General features: G+C 42.0%; 1 protein-coding gene across 1 annotated transcript; it reads left to right on the top strand.

The window, feature by feature from the left end:
* Positions 1–12617: 12617 nt before the first annotated feature.
* Positions 12618–13091, top strand: LOC143582025 (uncharacterized). The gene has a single exon (XM_077064684.1). The coding sequence runs from the start codon at positions 12618–12620 to the stop codon at positions 13089–13091; it is 474 nt and encodes a 157-aa protein (XP_076920799.1).
* The last annotated feature ends 6183 nt before the right edge of the window (positions 13092–19274 follow it).

Genomic DNA, 19274 nt, shown 5'->3' with positions numbered 1-19274 from the left:
TAAATCCTCTTATAATTCATGTTTACAAAATTGACACATGAAGTTGATTTTAGAATCAGTTATACATTAAAAATTCAATATTTAAGAAATACCATAATTGCCCGAAATACACATAGGAAATATAGGAAACATATCAATATGATCAATATGAATTAATTAAATAAAATGGCCGATTCATGTTTACAAAATTATACAAACTAACTTGAATTTGAATAAAAATTTAAATCAGTTTGAAATTGTTAACTTATAGTAATGATATGATTGAATAAAAATCAATTACTTTTAATGAAATTTGGACAGAGTTACACATAAGTTGAATTTGAATTCAAATTTAAATCACTTTTAAATTGTTAATTTATAGTAATGATATGATTGAATAAAAATCAGTTACCTTGAATGAAATTTGAAAACAGTTAAACATTAAAGAATTTAAAATAGTAAGAAATACCATAATTTATGAGGAATCATATCAATTAACAATTACACATTACATAATTAAAATATAAATAATACCATAATTTTTATTTTTTAAGATTAGACATTAGACATTAAACATTAGAAATTACACATTACACATTACACATAAAATAAAACGTAAAACATTAAACATTAAGCAGAGGAAACATATCGGTTAACATAAAACAATTAACAATTCAAGATAATAACCTAAGAATGTAAACTACTAACCTAGGTTAATAATCTAAAATATAGCTTAAAAAAATTGACATTAAACATTAACCATAGGAAACATATGAATTAAACATTAAACATAGTAACCATCGATTTGAAGATAATAAGTTGACAATGTAAAATACTAACCATCGATGTGAAGATCTGATTACCAATCGTGATGGATCTTCTCAAATCGTTTCACGGATGGATCCAATCAATCGCTATTATCAAATACGGACAGTACGTTTCATCGTGATGGATCTTATGAAATCGTTTCACGGATGGAACCGGACGGAATCATTATTCGATTCATATACAATGATGGCTGATGGAATAGAGGCTTTGGTTGATTAGGTTAAAAGGTATGGTATGAAATAGAGCGTCTATTGAAGCGAAGATGAAAGAAAAGTAAACTGAAATTTTTGTTTCTGGTTAATGGTTAAGTATGGTATGTAATTAAGTAATTTAATTATTATTATTTTGATTTATTTAATTCTTTAGAAAAATAGAGAAGTGGGTGTTATATTTAGAAAAAAATGAAATTTGTTTTAATAGTATAGTAGAATTACAATAAACTGATTAAGTGACTCGTTCAATAGTCTTCAGTTATATATGAAATTAGTAATAATCTTGTTTAAATGAGTTATATATACTTGTATGGAATCTCATCGATCTCTGTATGTGCTAGATATGTGCATGGAATGGAGGGGTATGGTAGAACAACTTTTATATTATTTAAAAGGTAAATATCATATAAAAAAAACTTAGCCTTTTATATTTTTTTAATGAGTTTTTAATAATATTTTACACGATAAAGTCCTCATACAAGTTAATAAATTTGAATTAAATTATGAAAGAAAAATGTTTATAATAGCAAACCAATACATTATGTTGTTTTCGTTACATGTTTATTTTTTGTTATTCGGTGACTTTTTTTTATCCTATTATTAAACAGTTTTGTTATACGATTTCAAGTTGTTTTCATAATCCCATCTCGTCCACGTAGGTTCATTTATATAAACTCATTGTTGATATAAACTTAACAACCTACTTATAGAAATTTACACACGTTTCCTTGCAAGACTTAAGTTAATTTGTATAATTCCATTTAGGCAAGAGGGGCGTACTCGGTAAAACTCCAACACCCCTTTAGTCATTTAAGTCCACTTTTAGGTACCTAAAATCAGTGGCGGATCCAGAAAATTTTCTCATAGGGGTCAGAAAACGTTTTAGTCGGTATTCAGTTGACCATCGCTACATAATTATTTTCCGATCCAGTTCGACCGATCGTGTCAAGTAATCGGTATATATAATTTTTGGTCTGGTTTGGCCCCTCCAATCGGCTAGAATCGGGCTGCCTCGATTAATATAGAAAAAAGATAATCAAACAAAAAAAAAACGTGAAACTTCATTAGAAATGCATAAATAATATACCATATGTCTAAAATTGTTCTTTACGGGGTTTCATTTTTTAAAACTTAACAAAAACATTATATAGTACGCATGTCTTTTTATTTCAATAAAACACATATAACTATCGTTTAAATTCTCATCATCCATTTGATTACACAAATCAGACTTCATGTAAAAGTAATTTCAAATTTGCGGTTGCGATGGGTAATACGAGAGCTAGCCTCAATAAGCGATAAACCAATACAAATGAAGTTGGTGAGCTAACGTATGTAGAAAGTCGAAACATTTTCTTTGAAGATTAAAACTCTTATAACCCGTTGAACTCACGTAACAAATTACTTGCCATGATAACCTTTTTTAAAAAGTTAAATGTATGGGTTGAGAGTTTGGGCTTGGACTTAAAAGTTATGAATAGATTGATTGGACATTTGGTCTTAAATTTGTTTCATTTAAACTCAATTTTAGTTATTTATATATATTTACATAATTATAAATGTAAATTTGGAAATTTATATTTTATTATGGCCGGTGTTGAAATTTCATGGGGTCGTTCTCGAATTTTCACAGGGTCTTTTGTCGTTCTTGAAATTCCACAGGGGTTGGTGTCAAAATTTCACAGGGGTCGGTCAAAATTCAACACATATATACCACTAAAAAAAATTTCTCACAGGGGTCGGCCGACCCCCCTACTCAAAGCATAGCTACGCCCCTGCCCAAAATAGTGGACAAGTACCCGATCAATTTGAGGAGAATATAGCATTTGTTTAAATGAAAAAAAATAAAATAGGGTAGTTGAGTGGAGTTTTAAGTGGTTTTAGGGTAGTATATGATATAAGTGTAGGGTCGGCCATAAGGTGTGGCAGGGTGGTCGACGGCAACAGTCCTGACACTCCGTTAGGCCCGAATTTTTTCTTTATTAAAAAAGAATTATATGTATTTTTATTAAAACAACATTATTTAGTGTTTAAACTGAACTACATAACCACTAGCTTGGTTTAGTGGCAGAGGACATTACTCCCAACCAAAAGGTTATGAGTTATACTCTCATTTGAGGCACGTTTAATCTTATTTTTATACAAAATTTTTTACACAAGCCAATTATAAACAATTAAGTTCATATAAAAATTAAATTGTTTAAACTCAACAAAATACTTCTTTTACTTGAGACCCAAAAATATTTTCGTCTTCGGCCCAAAAATTTTTTTCTTTCTCAAAGCCGGTCTTGTATAACTAACATGAAATCATATAATTGATTAGTATTACGGTACCTTGAGTGATCTCCTGGCCTCTTGCTCTTACCCACATGCAAACATTTAATAACTCCAAGATAATCACATAAAACATTTAATAACTACTTTTACACCCGTATTCATAATCCCAACATCATTCCCATTCCCCATAACATGATATCCCCCACATACACATAGTCATAAGGGGGGAGGGGATGGTTTATTGTGATGGTATTTTCATCACTTTGACCACTCAATGGCATGGTGCCACCTCATCCCAACAAAATCCATCAGTGATGGAATTTAGTGGGGGTGGTGGTGTGATGGATTTCAAGGATCCCAACCAAATCCAACGCTAACTTTTCAAGGATTTCAAGCGTTGTCACCACCACGCTAATGACCCCATCATGCGTGATGGGGGGATCGGCGGCGGTGTTCCACGCTTGGTGAAAGCCCCATCACACACCACCCCGTCCCCCTAATAGTTACACATGATTATCCATTACGTGCACTCAATACATTCATAAGAACCATGTTGCATTACTTCCCAACCACTGTCGTTTATCCTTCACCATAAAACCCATCATCACATACATAAATATAATTACATAAAATCCTATCAACATCCGTGTCATGCTTCACGTATCATTCTTCCCATACACATAGCGCATAGTTATATCATAATTTATGTGTTCAGGCCCTGTTATGAACCATATTCGTTTCTCATGGGCCAAACTTAGCAGCCCATTACGAAAGTGAAGAGCTACACCGGACTTGGCCCAACTAAAGCCCAAAGAAGTAGAGCCCAGCCCAAGAAGGCCCAGAGCACTCCAAGACAAGTGCTTGGGTCAACGATTGAGGGGTCTCTATTAAACTGAGCATCGCAGAAGGCTGAGGATGACGCACTCCTGAAGAAAGAGAAGCGTCCAGCGGATAATAGAGAGAACCCTGTAGAAGTCAGTAGGAGATGGAAAAACCGGTGGATAATAGGGAGAGCTTCAAGACCAACAGTCTAGGGAAAAGATTTCCCATAATTCTATAAATGTAAACACTTGATTGTAACAAAAGGCATGTTTAAAAGACAGAAAAAGAACATATATTCTTCCCCTCATTCTTTCGGTCATTTCTAACTAGAATCCTTCCAGAAAGCCTCACACGTTCACATGAACACACCATAACTCTATCAATCTAACCATAGTGTCACTTGAGGTTTCTACATTGGCGCCATCCGTGGGACCTTTGTAACTAAGAGGTCTCACACTACGGTTTTAGAAGAGATAACCGGCCAAAATCCAGAAAAAACGCATTTAGTGCTCCAGTCCGCCGCCGGAAATGGGAGTGAGTCGGTCGTGACCGTGGTTAGCGAAGAAACAAACTTGCAAAACACACGGGAGACTGACGGACCGGTGATAATCGAAGACGAGACGGAGAAGGAAAACCAAATAAAAGAAGCTGAAAAAGACCAGGTGCCCGAAGGAAGATGGGAGATAACCCCGGAGTTCATACGGACTCACAGGGACGCGCTTAAAACCTGATTGGACGAGCATGAGAAACAGGAGAAGCTCATGGAGGTCAAGACACGCCTATCGTTTGAAACCCCAAAATCCAGGGAAGAAGAAGAACCAGAGGTCCAGAAAGGGTTACGAATAAAGATCCAGGCGTCCTTCTAGAATCCCTAGTCACCCTCCTCTCTTCGGTCAAAAGCAAAGAGAAGGAAAATTCCACACCTGACACTTTGGACACTCCATACCGTCCGTTAGACACCTCAGACGTGTCGAAGTTTACCAAGCGGATAACTGAAGTCACCCTGCCTCCCAAGTTGCATTACCCCTCTACGGTGGACAAATATGACGGAGCACAAGACCCAGAAGACCACCTTCACGCTTTTCGAGGAGAAGCTATGGTCAGTGGATGGTCCATGCCTTCCTGGTTCCTGATGTTCCCCCAGACCCTGACGGGAGGAGCACGAGTGTGGTTCGACAGTTTGGAACCGGGAAGCATAGACAACTACGAGGAATTAAGGGGAAAGTTCTTGCGGAATTTCAGTCAGCAGAGAAAGGCCATGAAGAATCCCAACGAAATCTTACACATCCGAAGGAGAGATGAGGAAAAAGTGGAACAATTAATGGACCGGTACGTGGCGGAAAGCATGAATATCAAGGGTGTCTTAGAAGTCATGAAAATCAGCGGGTTCATAAACGGGGGTGAGGTTCTCCCAGCTAAAAGAAAATCTAGGGGAGGATTTCCCAACCACCTTCGACCAGGTGATGGATCGAGTGTGAGCCTTTGTTAGAGGAAAAGATACGGAGTCAAAGCTGTGGGAGTAGGAAACAAAGAAGGGGACCCCCAAACCACTAGGGGGAGGAATGTTGGGAACTTTAGCCTAGGCCAGGTGCGAGTGCCATTTGACAAGGCCTGTTTCACACCTTATCGAACTCCTGGGAGTTGCGTCGGTTACATGCCCTCAGCGACGTATCACCATCTACGATTACCCAGTATACGACCTGGGGGGGGATTACAGACCTCCCAACGGGGAGAAACTGACCCCCGGAGGGGAAGACGTGTTAGTGGCGGACAAAGCCAAGTACCACACCAAAATGCCTAGCCCATTCAAACAGGCATACAAACCCAACCCCACAGGATACTGCAATTACCACAAGAGTTTTGGCCATGCTACTGAGGATTGTGTCCAACTGAAAAAATTATGTGAGGCGACCTTGAAATCCGGGCAGTTAACCCTCCCAACTAGAGGATCTCCCTCCAAAGTATAAGAAGAGGATGAAGACAGACACTTCGTGGATATGATACGAAGAAGAGATGAAGAGGAGAGAGACCCCGGGAGAGCCTCGAAAGCAGGAAGAATGGAATTCCTCACTGCCAGCACATCGTGGATGAAAGTAGAGGTACATTTCCCCGGTGTAACCGAAGAAGAAGCCAGGGAGATGCCCCTAAAAATATGGACACCGGGTCGCCTGGGTACACGTTGATGGAGGTAGCGGGGTAGAAGTGATGTACGAACACTGTTTCCTGAGACTACAAAGAGAAATCCGAAGCAAACTAGAAGAAGATATATGCCCATTGATGGGATTCTCAGGGGAGGTGGTGGAGCCATTAGGATCTCTTACCCTACAGTTCACTCTCCGGGACGGGGAAAAGGCTCGGACGGTATACCTTCGTTTCTCCGTAGATCGGGCACCATCAAAGTATAACATCATCCTAGGCAGACCAGGCATGAAGGCGCTCAAGGCGGTCCCATCTACAGTGCATGGGTACATGAAATTCCATACTCCCAAACGAGTAGCCACTATCCAATTGTCCACCGAAATAGTATCCAACATCGGCGGAGGAACCAAAGAGAAGAAGGGAGTAGAAGAGTGGGTGCTCATTGGGGAACACCCAGATGAGACGGTAAGGATCGGGTCGCAACTCTTCGATAAAGGGAAAGCGGGTTTGAAGAAGGTACTGTTGTGTAACGCTGATGTGTTTGTTTGAAAGCATGAGGATATGACCGGGGTTCCACGAAACCAGGTACAGCATACCGTCGATGAGTTCCACTGGATGGAACCCGTCAAGTAGAAAAGGAGGAGTCTAGGGTTGCAGAAAAGCCGGGCGGTACAAGAAGAGACAGCAAAACTAGTGCAGGCAGGGATTGTACGAGCAGTCAAGTACTCCGGTGGATATCAAACCCAGTAATGATCGCTAAATCGGACAACAGTTGGCGCATGTGTATTGACTTTAAAGACCTGAACAAAGCTCGTCCGAAAGACTCGAATCCTCTCCCGGAAATCGAGAAGAAGATAGAGTCTCTCGCCCAGTACCTTCTGGAATCCCTAGTCACCCTCCTCTCTTCGGTCAAAAGCAAAGAGAAGGAAAATTCCACACCTGACACTTTGGACACTCCATACCGTCCGTCATACACCTCAGACGTGTCGAAGTTTACCAGGCGGATAGCTGAAGTCACCCTGCCTCCCAAGTTGCGTTACCCCTCTACGGTGGACAAATATGACGGAACACAAGACCCAGAAGACCACCTTCACGCTTTTCGAGGAGCAGCTATGGTCAGTGGATGGTCCATGCCTGCCTGGTGCCTGATGTTCCCCTAGACCCTGACGGGAGGAGCACGAGTGTGGTTCGACAGTTTGGAACCAGGAAGCATAAACATCTACGAGGAATTGAGGGTAAAGTTCTTGCGGAATTTCAGTCAGCAGAGAAAGGCCATGAAGAATCCCAACGAAATCTTACACATCCGAATGAGAGATGAGGAAAAAGTGGAACAATTTTTGGACCGGTACGTGGCAGAAAGCATGAACATCAAGGGTGTCTCAGAAGTCATGAAAATCAGCGGGTTAATAAACGGGGTGAGGTTCTCCCAGCTAACAGAAAATCTAGGGGAGGATTTCCCAACCACCTTCGACCAGGTGATGGATCGAGTGTGAGCCTTTGTTAGAGGAAAAGAAACGGGGTCAAAGCTGCGGGAGTGGGAAACAAAGAAGGGGACCCCCAAACCACTAGGGGGAGGAATGTTGGGAACTTTAGCCCAGGCAAGGTGCGAGTGCCGTTTGACAAGGCCCGTTTCACACCTTATCGACCACCTGGGAGTCACAACGGTTACATGCCCTCAGCGACGTATCACCATCTACGATTCCCTAGTGTACGACCTGGGGGGGGGGGGTACAGACCTCCCTACGGAGAGAAACTGACCCCCGGAGGGGACGACGTGTTAGTGGCAGACAAAGCCAAGTACCACACCAAAATGCCTAGCACATTTAAACAGGCATACAAACCCAACCCCATAGGATACTGCAATTACCACAAGAGTGTTGGCCATGCTATTAAGAATTGTGTCCAACTGAAAAAATTATGTGAGGCGACCTTGAAATCCGGGCAGTTAACCCTCCCAACTAGAGGATCTCCCTCCAAAGTATAAGAAGAGGATGAAGACAGACACTTCGTGGATATGATACGAAGAAGACATGATGAGGAGAGAGACCCCGGGAGAGCCTCGAAAGCAGGAAGAATGGAATTACTCGCTGCCAGCACAGCGTGGATGAAAGAAGAGGTACATTTCCCTGGCGTAACCGAAGAAGAAGCCAGGGAGATGCCCCTAAACATATCGGCCAGTGTGGCGGGACACCGAGTCACCCGGGTACACATTAATGGTGGTAGAGGGGTAGAAGTGATGTATGAACACTGTTCCTTGAGACTACAAAGGGAAATCCGAAGCAAACTAGAAGAAGATATATGCCCATTGATGGGATTCTCAAGGGAGGTGGAGGAGCCATTAGGATCTCTTACCCTCCCGTTCACTCTCCGGGACGGGGAAAAGGCTCGGACGATATACCTTCGTTTCTCCGTAGTTCGGGCACCATCAAAGTATAACATCATCCTAGGCAGACCAGGCATGAAAGCGCTCAAGGCGGTCCCATCTACAGTGCATGGGTACATGAAATTCCATACTCCCAAAGGAGTATCCACTGTCCGATCGTCCACCGAAATAGTATCCAACATCGGTGGAGGAACCAAAGGGAAGAAGGGAGTAGAAGAGTGGGTGCTCAATGGGGGACACCCAGATCAGATGGTAAGGATCGGGTCGCAACTCTCCAATAAAGGGAAAGCGGGTCTGAAGGAGGCATAACGCTGATGTGTTTGCTTAGAATCATGAGGATATGACCGGGGTTCCACGAAACTAGGTACATCATACCCTCGACGAGTTCCACTGGATGGAACCCGTCAAGTAGAAATGGAGGAGTCTAGGGTTGTAGAAAAGCCGTGCTGTACAAGAAGAGACAACAAAACTAGTGCAGGCAGGGATTGTACGAGCAGTCAAGTACCCCCCGTGGATATCAAACCCAGTAATGATCGCCAAATCAGACAACAGTTGGCGCATGTGTATCGACTTTATAGACCTGAACAAAGCTCGTCCGAAAGACTCGAAGCCTCTCCCGGAAATCGAGAAGAAGATAGAGTCTCTCGCCCAGTACCTGCTATGATGTTTCTTGGACGCGTACAAAGGATATCATCAAATTCAAATGAATCCTAACGACGAGGAAAAAACGGCATTCTACACCAACGAGGGAACCTTCTGCTATACCAAGATGCCTTTTGGCTTAAAGAATGCCGGGGCCACGTACCAACGGTTCATGGACCGCTTGTGTGATCAACAAAAAGAGGGAAACGTGGAGATCTACGTAGACGATCTGGTCATCAAGAGTACGGACGAAGAGAGGATGTTCGATGTTATCCGGGAGACTTTCAACACCCTCCGGCGGGCTAATATGAAACTCATCCCCGGCAAGTGTTCATTTGGGGTCGAGGAGGGAAAATTTCTTGGAGTCCTAATCACCAAAGACGGGTTTCGAGCGAACCTAGAAAAGATAGAAGCCTTAATACAGATGGAACCACCAAGGAGCGTCAAGGAGGTGTAGAGACTAAACGGGAGCCTGGTCGCTATCAATCGATTCATCTCAAAGATAGCGGACAGAACACTCCCGTTAATGGCCATTTTGAGAAGATGCATGAAGAAGAACAAATTCTGCCGGGACACGGAGGCGGACGAGGCTTTCCGAGAATTAAAGTTACATATTTGTGAGCTTCCCATTATCACGTCACCACGGCCGGGGGAGACGTTGATTCTTTACCTGTCGTGTATAGATAAAACGATCAGTTCCGTACTCATGGTCGAAATAAAGGAGGCTCAGATACCCGTATATTTCGTTAGTCAGACACTGAAGGGTCCAGAGGAAAGGTATTCTCTAATTGAGAAACTGATACTGTCTTTGATCTACATGGCGAGAAAGTTGAGGCGGTACTTCCAAGGCCATGAAATCTGAGTTCTAACCGATAAGCCTCTCCAGCGGATATTAATGAAACCCGAGATATCGGGGAGGTTAGCCAAATGGGCCATAGAACTGGGGGACTACACCATTGAATACAAACCGCGGGCAGCCTTCAAGGGTCAAGTGATAGCCTATTTCCTCATGTAACATCCTGATTTTTGATAAGAATAATAAAATAAGTTTCGTTATTTAACAGTGTGTCGTTTATCGGTTTAGATAAATAAAATATGAGTTGGGCTTGTGTTGGTTAAATGGATATGAGTTATGGACTTGGGTTAAAGGAAAGAAGAAAAGACCATGGGCTCAAGCCCAAGACCCAAAATATATTAACAATAATCACCATTTAATCCTTCATTTCACATATTCCATACACCATCCAAAACACACACTTAAGCTCTCTCTCTAGTTCTCTCCTTATTTTAGCCGAAACCAAGAAGGAAACCGAGCACCGACCCGAGGTAATGATAGTATGATATTGTATGGACCTAAATCCGTTAGATTTAGTCGCGAAACGACGAGCCGACACCTATAAACCGTTGAAGTCATGTTATCCGGGTGGAATCGGGTATGAACCGAGCAAAAGATGAGCCTAGGGGTCACCCTAGCTCAGACTTGGAACGAACAGGACGAAAAACGGTGGAAAACAAGCGAAATCTCGCTTTTTCGGCGAGATCCCAGTTTTCCGGCGACGGTGGCGCCGGAAAGTAGGTACGAGGTTAAGGGTAATGTCAGAGAATGTTCTGACATTTTCTGACCTAACCTTAATTCGTTAACGGGACACTAACGAACTAACCTTAATTCGTTATGCCATTCGTTATTGAGAACTGACGAACGAGCTCCAATTCGTTAAGCAGTTTGTTATTGGGAATGAGGAATAACCCTCATTCGTGAAAAGGTTCATTCGTTATATAAGGTTCATTCGTTACAAGGACTAGTTCGTTATAAAGGTTCAATTCGTTATAAAGTCCAATTCGTTATAGGGCTCAGTTCGCTATGAAGGTCAATTCGTTATAAAGTAATGAATTAGCCAATTCATTATGAGAGACAAAAGTAACGAATGAACTCCAATTCGTTAAAGACTGGATAATGAACTGAAGTTTAATAAAAATGACAGAATGGTCTCTGGACTTAGAAAAGAATGATTTAATTACAAAGAAGCCCTCGACCCCAGCCAGGGGATCTGCCCCTTGGACCCTACTAGGGGCTGCCGCCCCTAAAACCCTGCTGCCAGGGGCTCTGCCCCGGACCCCTGTTCGTTGAGGGTAATAATTAAACTAGAAACGCATTATGGGTAGTGATAGTTAAATTGATACGTGTAATTGTTATACAGTTAGTCGTGCACAACTCAAGAAAGGAATAACCATAAACGGGGAACGTAACCGCATTCAGGTGAGTTTCTAGCCCCATTCCTTGTTATGTTTTTGGGGCTGTGTGGCATACTTGATGTGATAGTTAATACACTTACCTTAAATGGTAAGTGTATGCCATGTATGATTTGTATGTTATTTATGTATATCTTGGATGTGAATGAAAGCTTGTCGGTGCGTGAATAATCTTCGGATATTGCATGCACTGCTAGGTGATGGTTTGATGATATGATTGTATATATGATGGATGAATGATGTATGTACGTATGAAACTTACAATTTTATATATGGAAAGGTATGGTATGATAGTAGGAAAGAAAGGGAGACCGAACCCTAATAATATCTGAGGATGGAGGGTACCGGACCCTAATAATATCCGAGGATGGAGAGCACTGGACCCTAATAATATCCGAGGAAAAAGGGAGACCGGACCCTAATAATATCCGAGGATGGAGGGTACCGGACCCTAATAATATCCGAGGTATGTAGGGCGAATTGCTCTTTATAATGGTTAGTTATGAATGTATATGAAAGAATGATGCACATGTTAAGTATGTAAAGCGTACGTTCGGGCACGTATATGTGTATGTGAAGTAAGTTATCTGATTAACTAGAAATCACTCAGCGTAGCTGACTTTTAGTATGCACGCAGGTGAATGGATTGCAACAGCTAGCTTGAAGGAGACACATGGCAGGATTGGAAGAGACTGGCTTCTGAAGATCTGTTATGATGTTTGATATTTTATGTTATGTTATGTTTTAAAAAGACAAGTTATGAACGTTTGTAACGAATGGTTGACTTTTAATATTATTCCGCAAAAGTTTTAATTAACTCTGATATTTAGAACAATGTTTATGGGTAATTCCAACGTCAAAAGTGAGGCACCAGTAACGGGGCCTTACACCTCATCGAGGCCTCATTACCCGAGAGCGGGGGAACCCCACCTCTGGAAGAGCATCGCGAGAACACCAAAGTCCAAATTTCAGAGAACTCGGAAGAGCCTGTTTCGGACCTCTACACCGATGGAGCCTCCAATGAGGACGGAAGCGGGGCATGCCTAATTCTCATTAGCCCCGAGGGGATAGAACTGACATATGCTATGCGATTAAATTTCCCCAGCACTAACAATAAAGCAGAATACGAGACTCTGTTAGCCGGACTTAGAGTGGCAAAAAAGATTCCAGTGCGACGCATCAGAGCCCACGTAGATTCATTGCTAGTTGCCAATCAGGTTAGTGGGGATTACGAGGCAAAAGACCACAAGATGATAGAATATTTGAAAAAGACAAGAGAGTTGTTGCAGAGTTTCAAAAAGGCAAAAGTTGTACACATCTCCTGGGGGCAGAACAAGAAGGCGGACGCGTTGAGTAAACTAGCGTCAGTTGCCTTTGATCATTTGGCAAAGAACGTCAAAGTAGAGACTATCAAACAACCATCTATACTAGAAGACGTGGCCGCAAGTATAGAAACAACTGGGCCCTGCTGGATAACTCCCATTCTCCGATACTTACAGGAGGGGATAGTGCCTGAAGACAAGCAAGAAGCCCGCAGGCTAAGAATTAGAGCGCTCTAGTACGAGGTCATCGATGGAACTCTCTACAGGAGATCCTATCTGGGCCCCTCGCTGAAATGCATTGATTACGTGGAGGCCGAGTAAGTCATCCAGGACATCCATGAGGGTATATGAGGGATGCATATGGGAGCTAAAATGGTTGCAGACCGCGCCATGAGAGCTGGATATTATTGGCTGACCATGTTCTTAAGTGCCCTAAGGGAAATACGGAAGTGTGATAGTTGTCATATTTACGCCCCGGTAACCAGAAAGCCCAAACTCAATCGCGTACCGGTCAGCTCTTCCTGGCCTTTCCAGAAGTGGGGCATTGATCTAGTGGGTCCTTTTCCGAAGGGATCAATGAAGGCTAAGTTCCTTGTGGTGGCCATTGACTACTTCACCAAGTGGGTAGAAGCCAAACCTCTCGTCACGATCACATGGCAACAGATCAAGAGGTTTGCGTGGGAGAACATTGTCTGTCGTTTTGGGCTAGCTCACACCATTGTAAGCGATAACGGGAAGCAGTTTGCCGGGGGAGTCTTTCGGGAATGGTGTGAACAGCTGCGAATCAAGCAGGTCTTTACGTCAGTAGCACACCCCCAGGCGAATGGGCAAGTGGAAAGAGCGAACCGAAGCATAGTTGAAGGCATTACCAGCAGTCTAGGAAGAGGACGAAGTTCATGGGTCTAGGATTTTCCGCATGTCTTGTGGGCTCACCGAACCATGCCCAAGGTCAACCATGGGGAAACACCTTTTAGCCTGACCTACAGTACCGAAGCAATGATACCCGTGGAGATAAACGTTCCTACAAACAGGATGCGGTTATCTGAGATGGAAAATGAAAATGACCTCAGGTTGAATCTAAATTTCGCTGAGGAAATAAGGGAATCAGCGGCGCGACGAGAAGTTGAATATAAGAAAACGATGGAGAAGTATTACAACTCAAGGGTAAGATAAGTCAAATTCAAGGTTGGAGACCTGGTACTACGGGAAAATAAGCAAGTAGGAAAGAGAGCCAAGGAAAATTGGGGCCTCTATGGGAAGAACCTTATCAAGTCATCTAGGCCGGAGTCAAGGGAGCCTATAAGCTGGCGTACCATACGGGAGAAGAAGTGCCCCGTACCTAGAACGCAATGCAGCTAAGGAAATACTACGCCTAAAACCCCGCCGAGGGGAAAACAAAGGGGGGATAACGTGTGGATCCATCTCTTGATATTTTGTGACAATTGGCCATGTGTTACCTAGAAAGGCCTCTATAACTCAATAATCACCTATCCGGGAGGAAATCCGTATAGCGGGTCGTTGATAACCTTCTTTTTGTAATCATTTCATGTAATGTGACCCAGTTTTAATGACTTGAAATTTATAGTTCAAAACGTTTATGATGCCTTCTCCGAGAGGGTAATTCCATGAAAATTAGAGCGTCGGTCTCAGAGACAACGACCAACTAAACTTGCAATACTCTTCCGTCATAAAGGACAGGAGGAAGGCCTCGCCGTTAGGCTACATGTTTAACCAAAAATACGATCAAACAAGGTCAGGCGACTTCAAAGTACCGCGACCAATACACAAACCGACTTAGACACAAAGCTACTAAGCAGTTTTAATAATAAAGTTTGGTCCCCTAAGGGGAAAAAGCGATTACATAAAGATTACGGGCCGTCGAAGGGCAAACAGTACGATTATCCTTGCAAACCACGTCAAACACAAAAGAAAGTTATTAAAAGTCACAACCACCTAGATGCATCATCAGCCACCAATCAGGAGTGGGGAGTGGGAGGATCATCTACTGAGGACATAGCCTGGATCTCGCTTACCGGCCCACCAGGGGTAGTGGAAAGCTGCTCCAGGAACGGGGGCTCGTAAGCATTGTAGGCAACGAAAGCTGCCTCGGCCTCGGTTTCAGCAGTCTCGGAGTAGGTAGGAACCTCAACAAAGGGGACTCCCTTAGCCTGATAATCATAGCCGGCCCTCAGGCCATGTTGATACCTCGATGCAAAAACTGCCCTATTCATAGCATCCCGAGCCTGACAAGTGTCACGACAAGACCTAGCCCACCAATATACCAACTTGAACCCTTCAGTCACCATCCAAGCCCGGTCGGCTTTGAGACTATCACGTTCCTGTTCCAGCTTGTCACACTTCTCAACAAAATCCCCTATCAACCTATCCTTGTGAACCCGGATTGCTTCAATCTCACACTTCAACCTCTCATGCTCTTCACACACCCGTTTAAAATTAGCTTCCAACTATCAATAAGGATATTAACAGTCAAACAAATCGCAAAAACAGAAGGAAAGAAATAAAATGAGAGGAAATACGTACCTATAAAGTCTTCTCTCGGTCAACCTGCGCCTCGACACATCGAGCCTCGAGGATGACCATATGTTGATGTGCCACGGAAAGTTCCGTTGTCAATCGAGCAGCCTCATCTTGAGCTTTATTCAAACTGACTTCCAATCCAGGCAGCCCCATATATTTCTCCTCAGCTAGCAGGACTTGTTGCCTCAAGCGTTGGATTTTCTCTTCGTTTTTCTTGTTCGCCTACTCAAGCTTGTTGATCTCTTTTTGATGCTCATGCTGTACCTGGTCGGCGTCAATCACAGGTTGACGTGTGGCAGCATCCAAAGCTAATGTTCAATAAAGCTGTGTACCAAAGTCATTGACCAAACGATTCTTTCTCAGGGCACGAATGTGAGCAGATTCAACCGGAGGGATGCCCTCAGTGTGAAAGTTGTGTGCCTGCTCAGGTTTCATGACGGATGACTCAGCGTTCAAGCTCCACTTGGGGACAAACAAGTTTACTTTAGTTGATTGGTTAGCGTTAGGAGGAGGTAAATTCTTGAAGAGAGGGAGTGGATCCTTCAGACCGCTTGCCTTGAGGATCGATCCGGGCAGAACCAGACTCTATACCTTCATGTCCTTCAGCAGGAGTAACCACCGGGAACTTGAACTCCGCATCCAGATCAAGAAACTCTGCAAAATAAGCCACCGGACGGGACGAAGACGATTCGCCCATATAGGGACGTTTGGAACTCCTCAAACGGGTTTTCATTGAGACATTAAAAACATCTGACAAGAGTTTTTTTACGTTTGGGAGTATCTTCCATACCGAGGAGTGGGTCTGGAAGAGACCGGTCTAAAGAAGTCGATCTAGTCTCCGAGCTAACCATTGATGTAATAGGAAGATGTACAAATTCAGCAGCCTTCAAAGAACCTTTCAGTAAAGCTTACTTCAAGCTCATCTTTGCATGAAGAAAGAAAACAAGGTTATAAAAATCAAAGAAAACAATCAAATAGTTATAAAGTAAGAAAAACGAGAGGCTGGGAACCTCGATTGCCCTCGAATATGGCTGGCCTGGTAGAAGAATCCGACCATATCTGGCTCAGCCCGACCATGTACAACAAGGGTTCGGGGTGATGACCGTCGTTTGAGTCAATCAAAAACCTAATTATTCTAAATAGTTAGAGCAAGTAGGGTATCGTATCACAAGGAGTATGTGGTTAATGCAATTCGTGTAACAGATTTAATATTATGAAGTAACAAGTTTTAGTGCTGATCACACAAGCAATAGTTTGAATTAAAAGAACTAAGCAACGAACAAGTAAACGAGTAATAAACAGTTAACAAAGCAAACCACACCCGGGAATTCAAGTAAGCAACCAAACAGTATCTCATGCAACCTAACATATTTATTATAAAAACTGATCAACCAGACAAAACCTTAGACGTCAACAATTACTTTACACACGGCACTGGTTATCAAACAGTCATAGCCAGTGTGAATCAGTTAAGGGTAATTGTACATTTTATCGTATTAAATCTAACCAAACAGTTATATGACTAATTATCTAGCAACTGGTAACAGATCGTTCAGACCAACGTAAACCTAAACCGACCGAGCACGCAGAGATACTAAACATCAATAATCATATATCAATCTTCAATAATCAAAACATAAGTATTCTTAATCACATGAGAAAAACTATAAATGGTTACAAACTATACATCCCGGGTGCGATTCTAGGAGATTATCCGAGCCGAGACATCATCAAATCTTCGATACGAATGATATGGATCATAGATATGATCTTGACATGAGCTAGGACAGTGGAAATCGCCTCTTGGAGCTGCTGGAATCGCCTATCGTTCCTCAAAACGGAGTTAGGGTTCTTCCGAATGAAAAATAACATATAAGCCTAAAATTCCCGCTTCAAAGGTCAATCGCGTACCGCGATTGACCAAAAAGTCAAACGATAATTTACTACCCATCGCGGTACGCGATGGGTACTTCAGCAGGCCCATCGCGGAACCATGTTACAACAATCTTCATTCCCTTCATTGTTTTGCGTTCTGAACATCTCGGGTCTTCATTCCGTGTCACAACAGGTCCATAATGAGTAATTTAACGCCTGTGACCTGAAATCTAATAATGCACGTATGAAGTATCGATAGTTCTAGAATAAACAGTTAAAACTAAATAATAAACGAACTAAAACATATACAAATTAACCGACCATCACATCCCCACACTTATCTTTTGCTTGCCGTCAAGCAAAACTCTAAAGCAAACATCTACCTCCATCATAGGTATGTAGATTATCACCATTAATACTAGTAAGGTTTATGGTCATACCCAGTTTCCCAGACTGACACTGTTTTTTAGATTGACATCTCACAAATACAATTAAATGCTATAATAAAAACAATAGAGCCGCCCAGACAGGTGTACTTTGTTTCCGGTTAAGGCACACATGCTCATACCACTCGTAATATAACATCTCTCCTCTCGGTTTAATATATGGACTAGCAAAAGATGTGCCAGTATCACTCAGCTCTCAATATCACTCATAAGTACATATTAATCCATCAAGCTGCTTTGGCACAAATGCAAATCAAGAGGTCTTTAAAAGGGTTTTAACGGGGCCAGGTGTAAGGGTATGGAAGGGAAATATTTAAGTAGCTCAACCGACCCGACCCGGCTTATTACAAAACATCTAAATAAACGAAACAACTGTACAACTAACTGACTGATTATATACATCTAAATAAGCAACTATTAACATACTGATTTCACATTTTTTTTTCATTTTTATTTAACATAAACGAACTTCAACGAACGAACTACAGAATACATAACTGAATATAAACAGACATTTTTTAAGCATAATAACGTGATGCTTAACAATGAGATAAATACAAATACAAAACAAAAACAAATACAGTTACATATACAAATAAACCTATTAAGCCGGATCGTCTCGTAACATAATGTCGGGGTTAAACAAAGAAAAATAAGTCCAAGAAATGTTTTCTAAGGGACCCAACCCCCCACCCCTCACATTAACCTCACCTCATATGTGTAATAATGAGGCCCCAACCCCCCAATACTCACACTCACGCTCATCCAGACGAGGCTTAACCTAGTTGCCTCTTTCACTTTTGCATTTTGCCAACTGTGATCCTGAAATCCATGAACATCAGTGAAAGCACTCAAATGACATGTGTGTACTATATATTATATGTGTATTATATATATTTGGGTCAACTCACACACGTACCGGAGGAATAGGGCTGACGATATAAACATGTGTACCTGTCCTCATGACTCGTTATTCCCGCCTAAATGACCCCATTTTCAACTTCTCGTAATAAAAAAAAATTTGAGTAAGACTAATGAGACGCTGAAAAACCAACCATGACCAGAAACCTATTACTTGGCATTAATGGCAATAATTAACAGTTAACAACTTTGGTTTCTAAACACTCTTCGAGGTACTATCGGGCTAAAATTTTTCAAATTTCCCCCATCCCCACACCTGAGGTTTAAATTGTCCTTAATGTAAGATTAATGAACATTTGAGGGACGCGGTTGAAATTGACTTTTGACTATTAAGCAATTTTTAAAATTTCGGGGCTTATGTGTGGCGGTTCTACTAGCAGTTATACAATTACACTTTTAACGTTTAAAATAATAAACATAATGAAATTATGAAACTGAAATCATCTGATATCAACGTGATTGGAGAAGGACCAGTCGGCTCGTGAACTCTCAAAAACACTCGTGTACTCTCGTCTCATCCAATTACCAAGCTGACAATCGAACCTGCAAAATCTCGAGATGTGTAGAAGCAAGCTTCTCACAAGTGTAAGACATAGGTCTTTTAAGAGTTTCAAAAATGAATAATTGTTAAATTTGTTAA

Source organism: Bidens hawaiensis, unplaced genomic scaffold (assembly GCF_021521415.1).
Source record: "Bidens hawaiensis isolate Kalapana, Puna unplaced genomic scaffold, B.hawaiensis_p1.1 tig00031414_1, whole genome shotgun sequence".
Lineage (NCBI taxonomy): Eukaryota > Viridiplantae > Streptophyta > Magnoliopsida > Asterales > Asteraceae > Bidens > Bidens hawaiensis.
The sequence above is the reverse complement of the archived record's forward strand: the minus strand, read 5'-3'. Positions and strand labels throughout refer to the sequence as shown.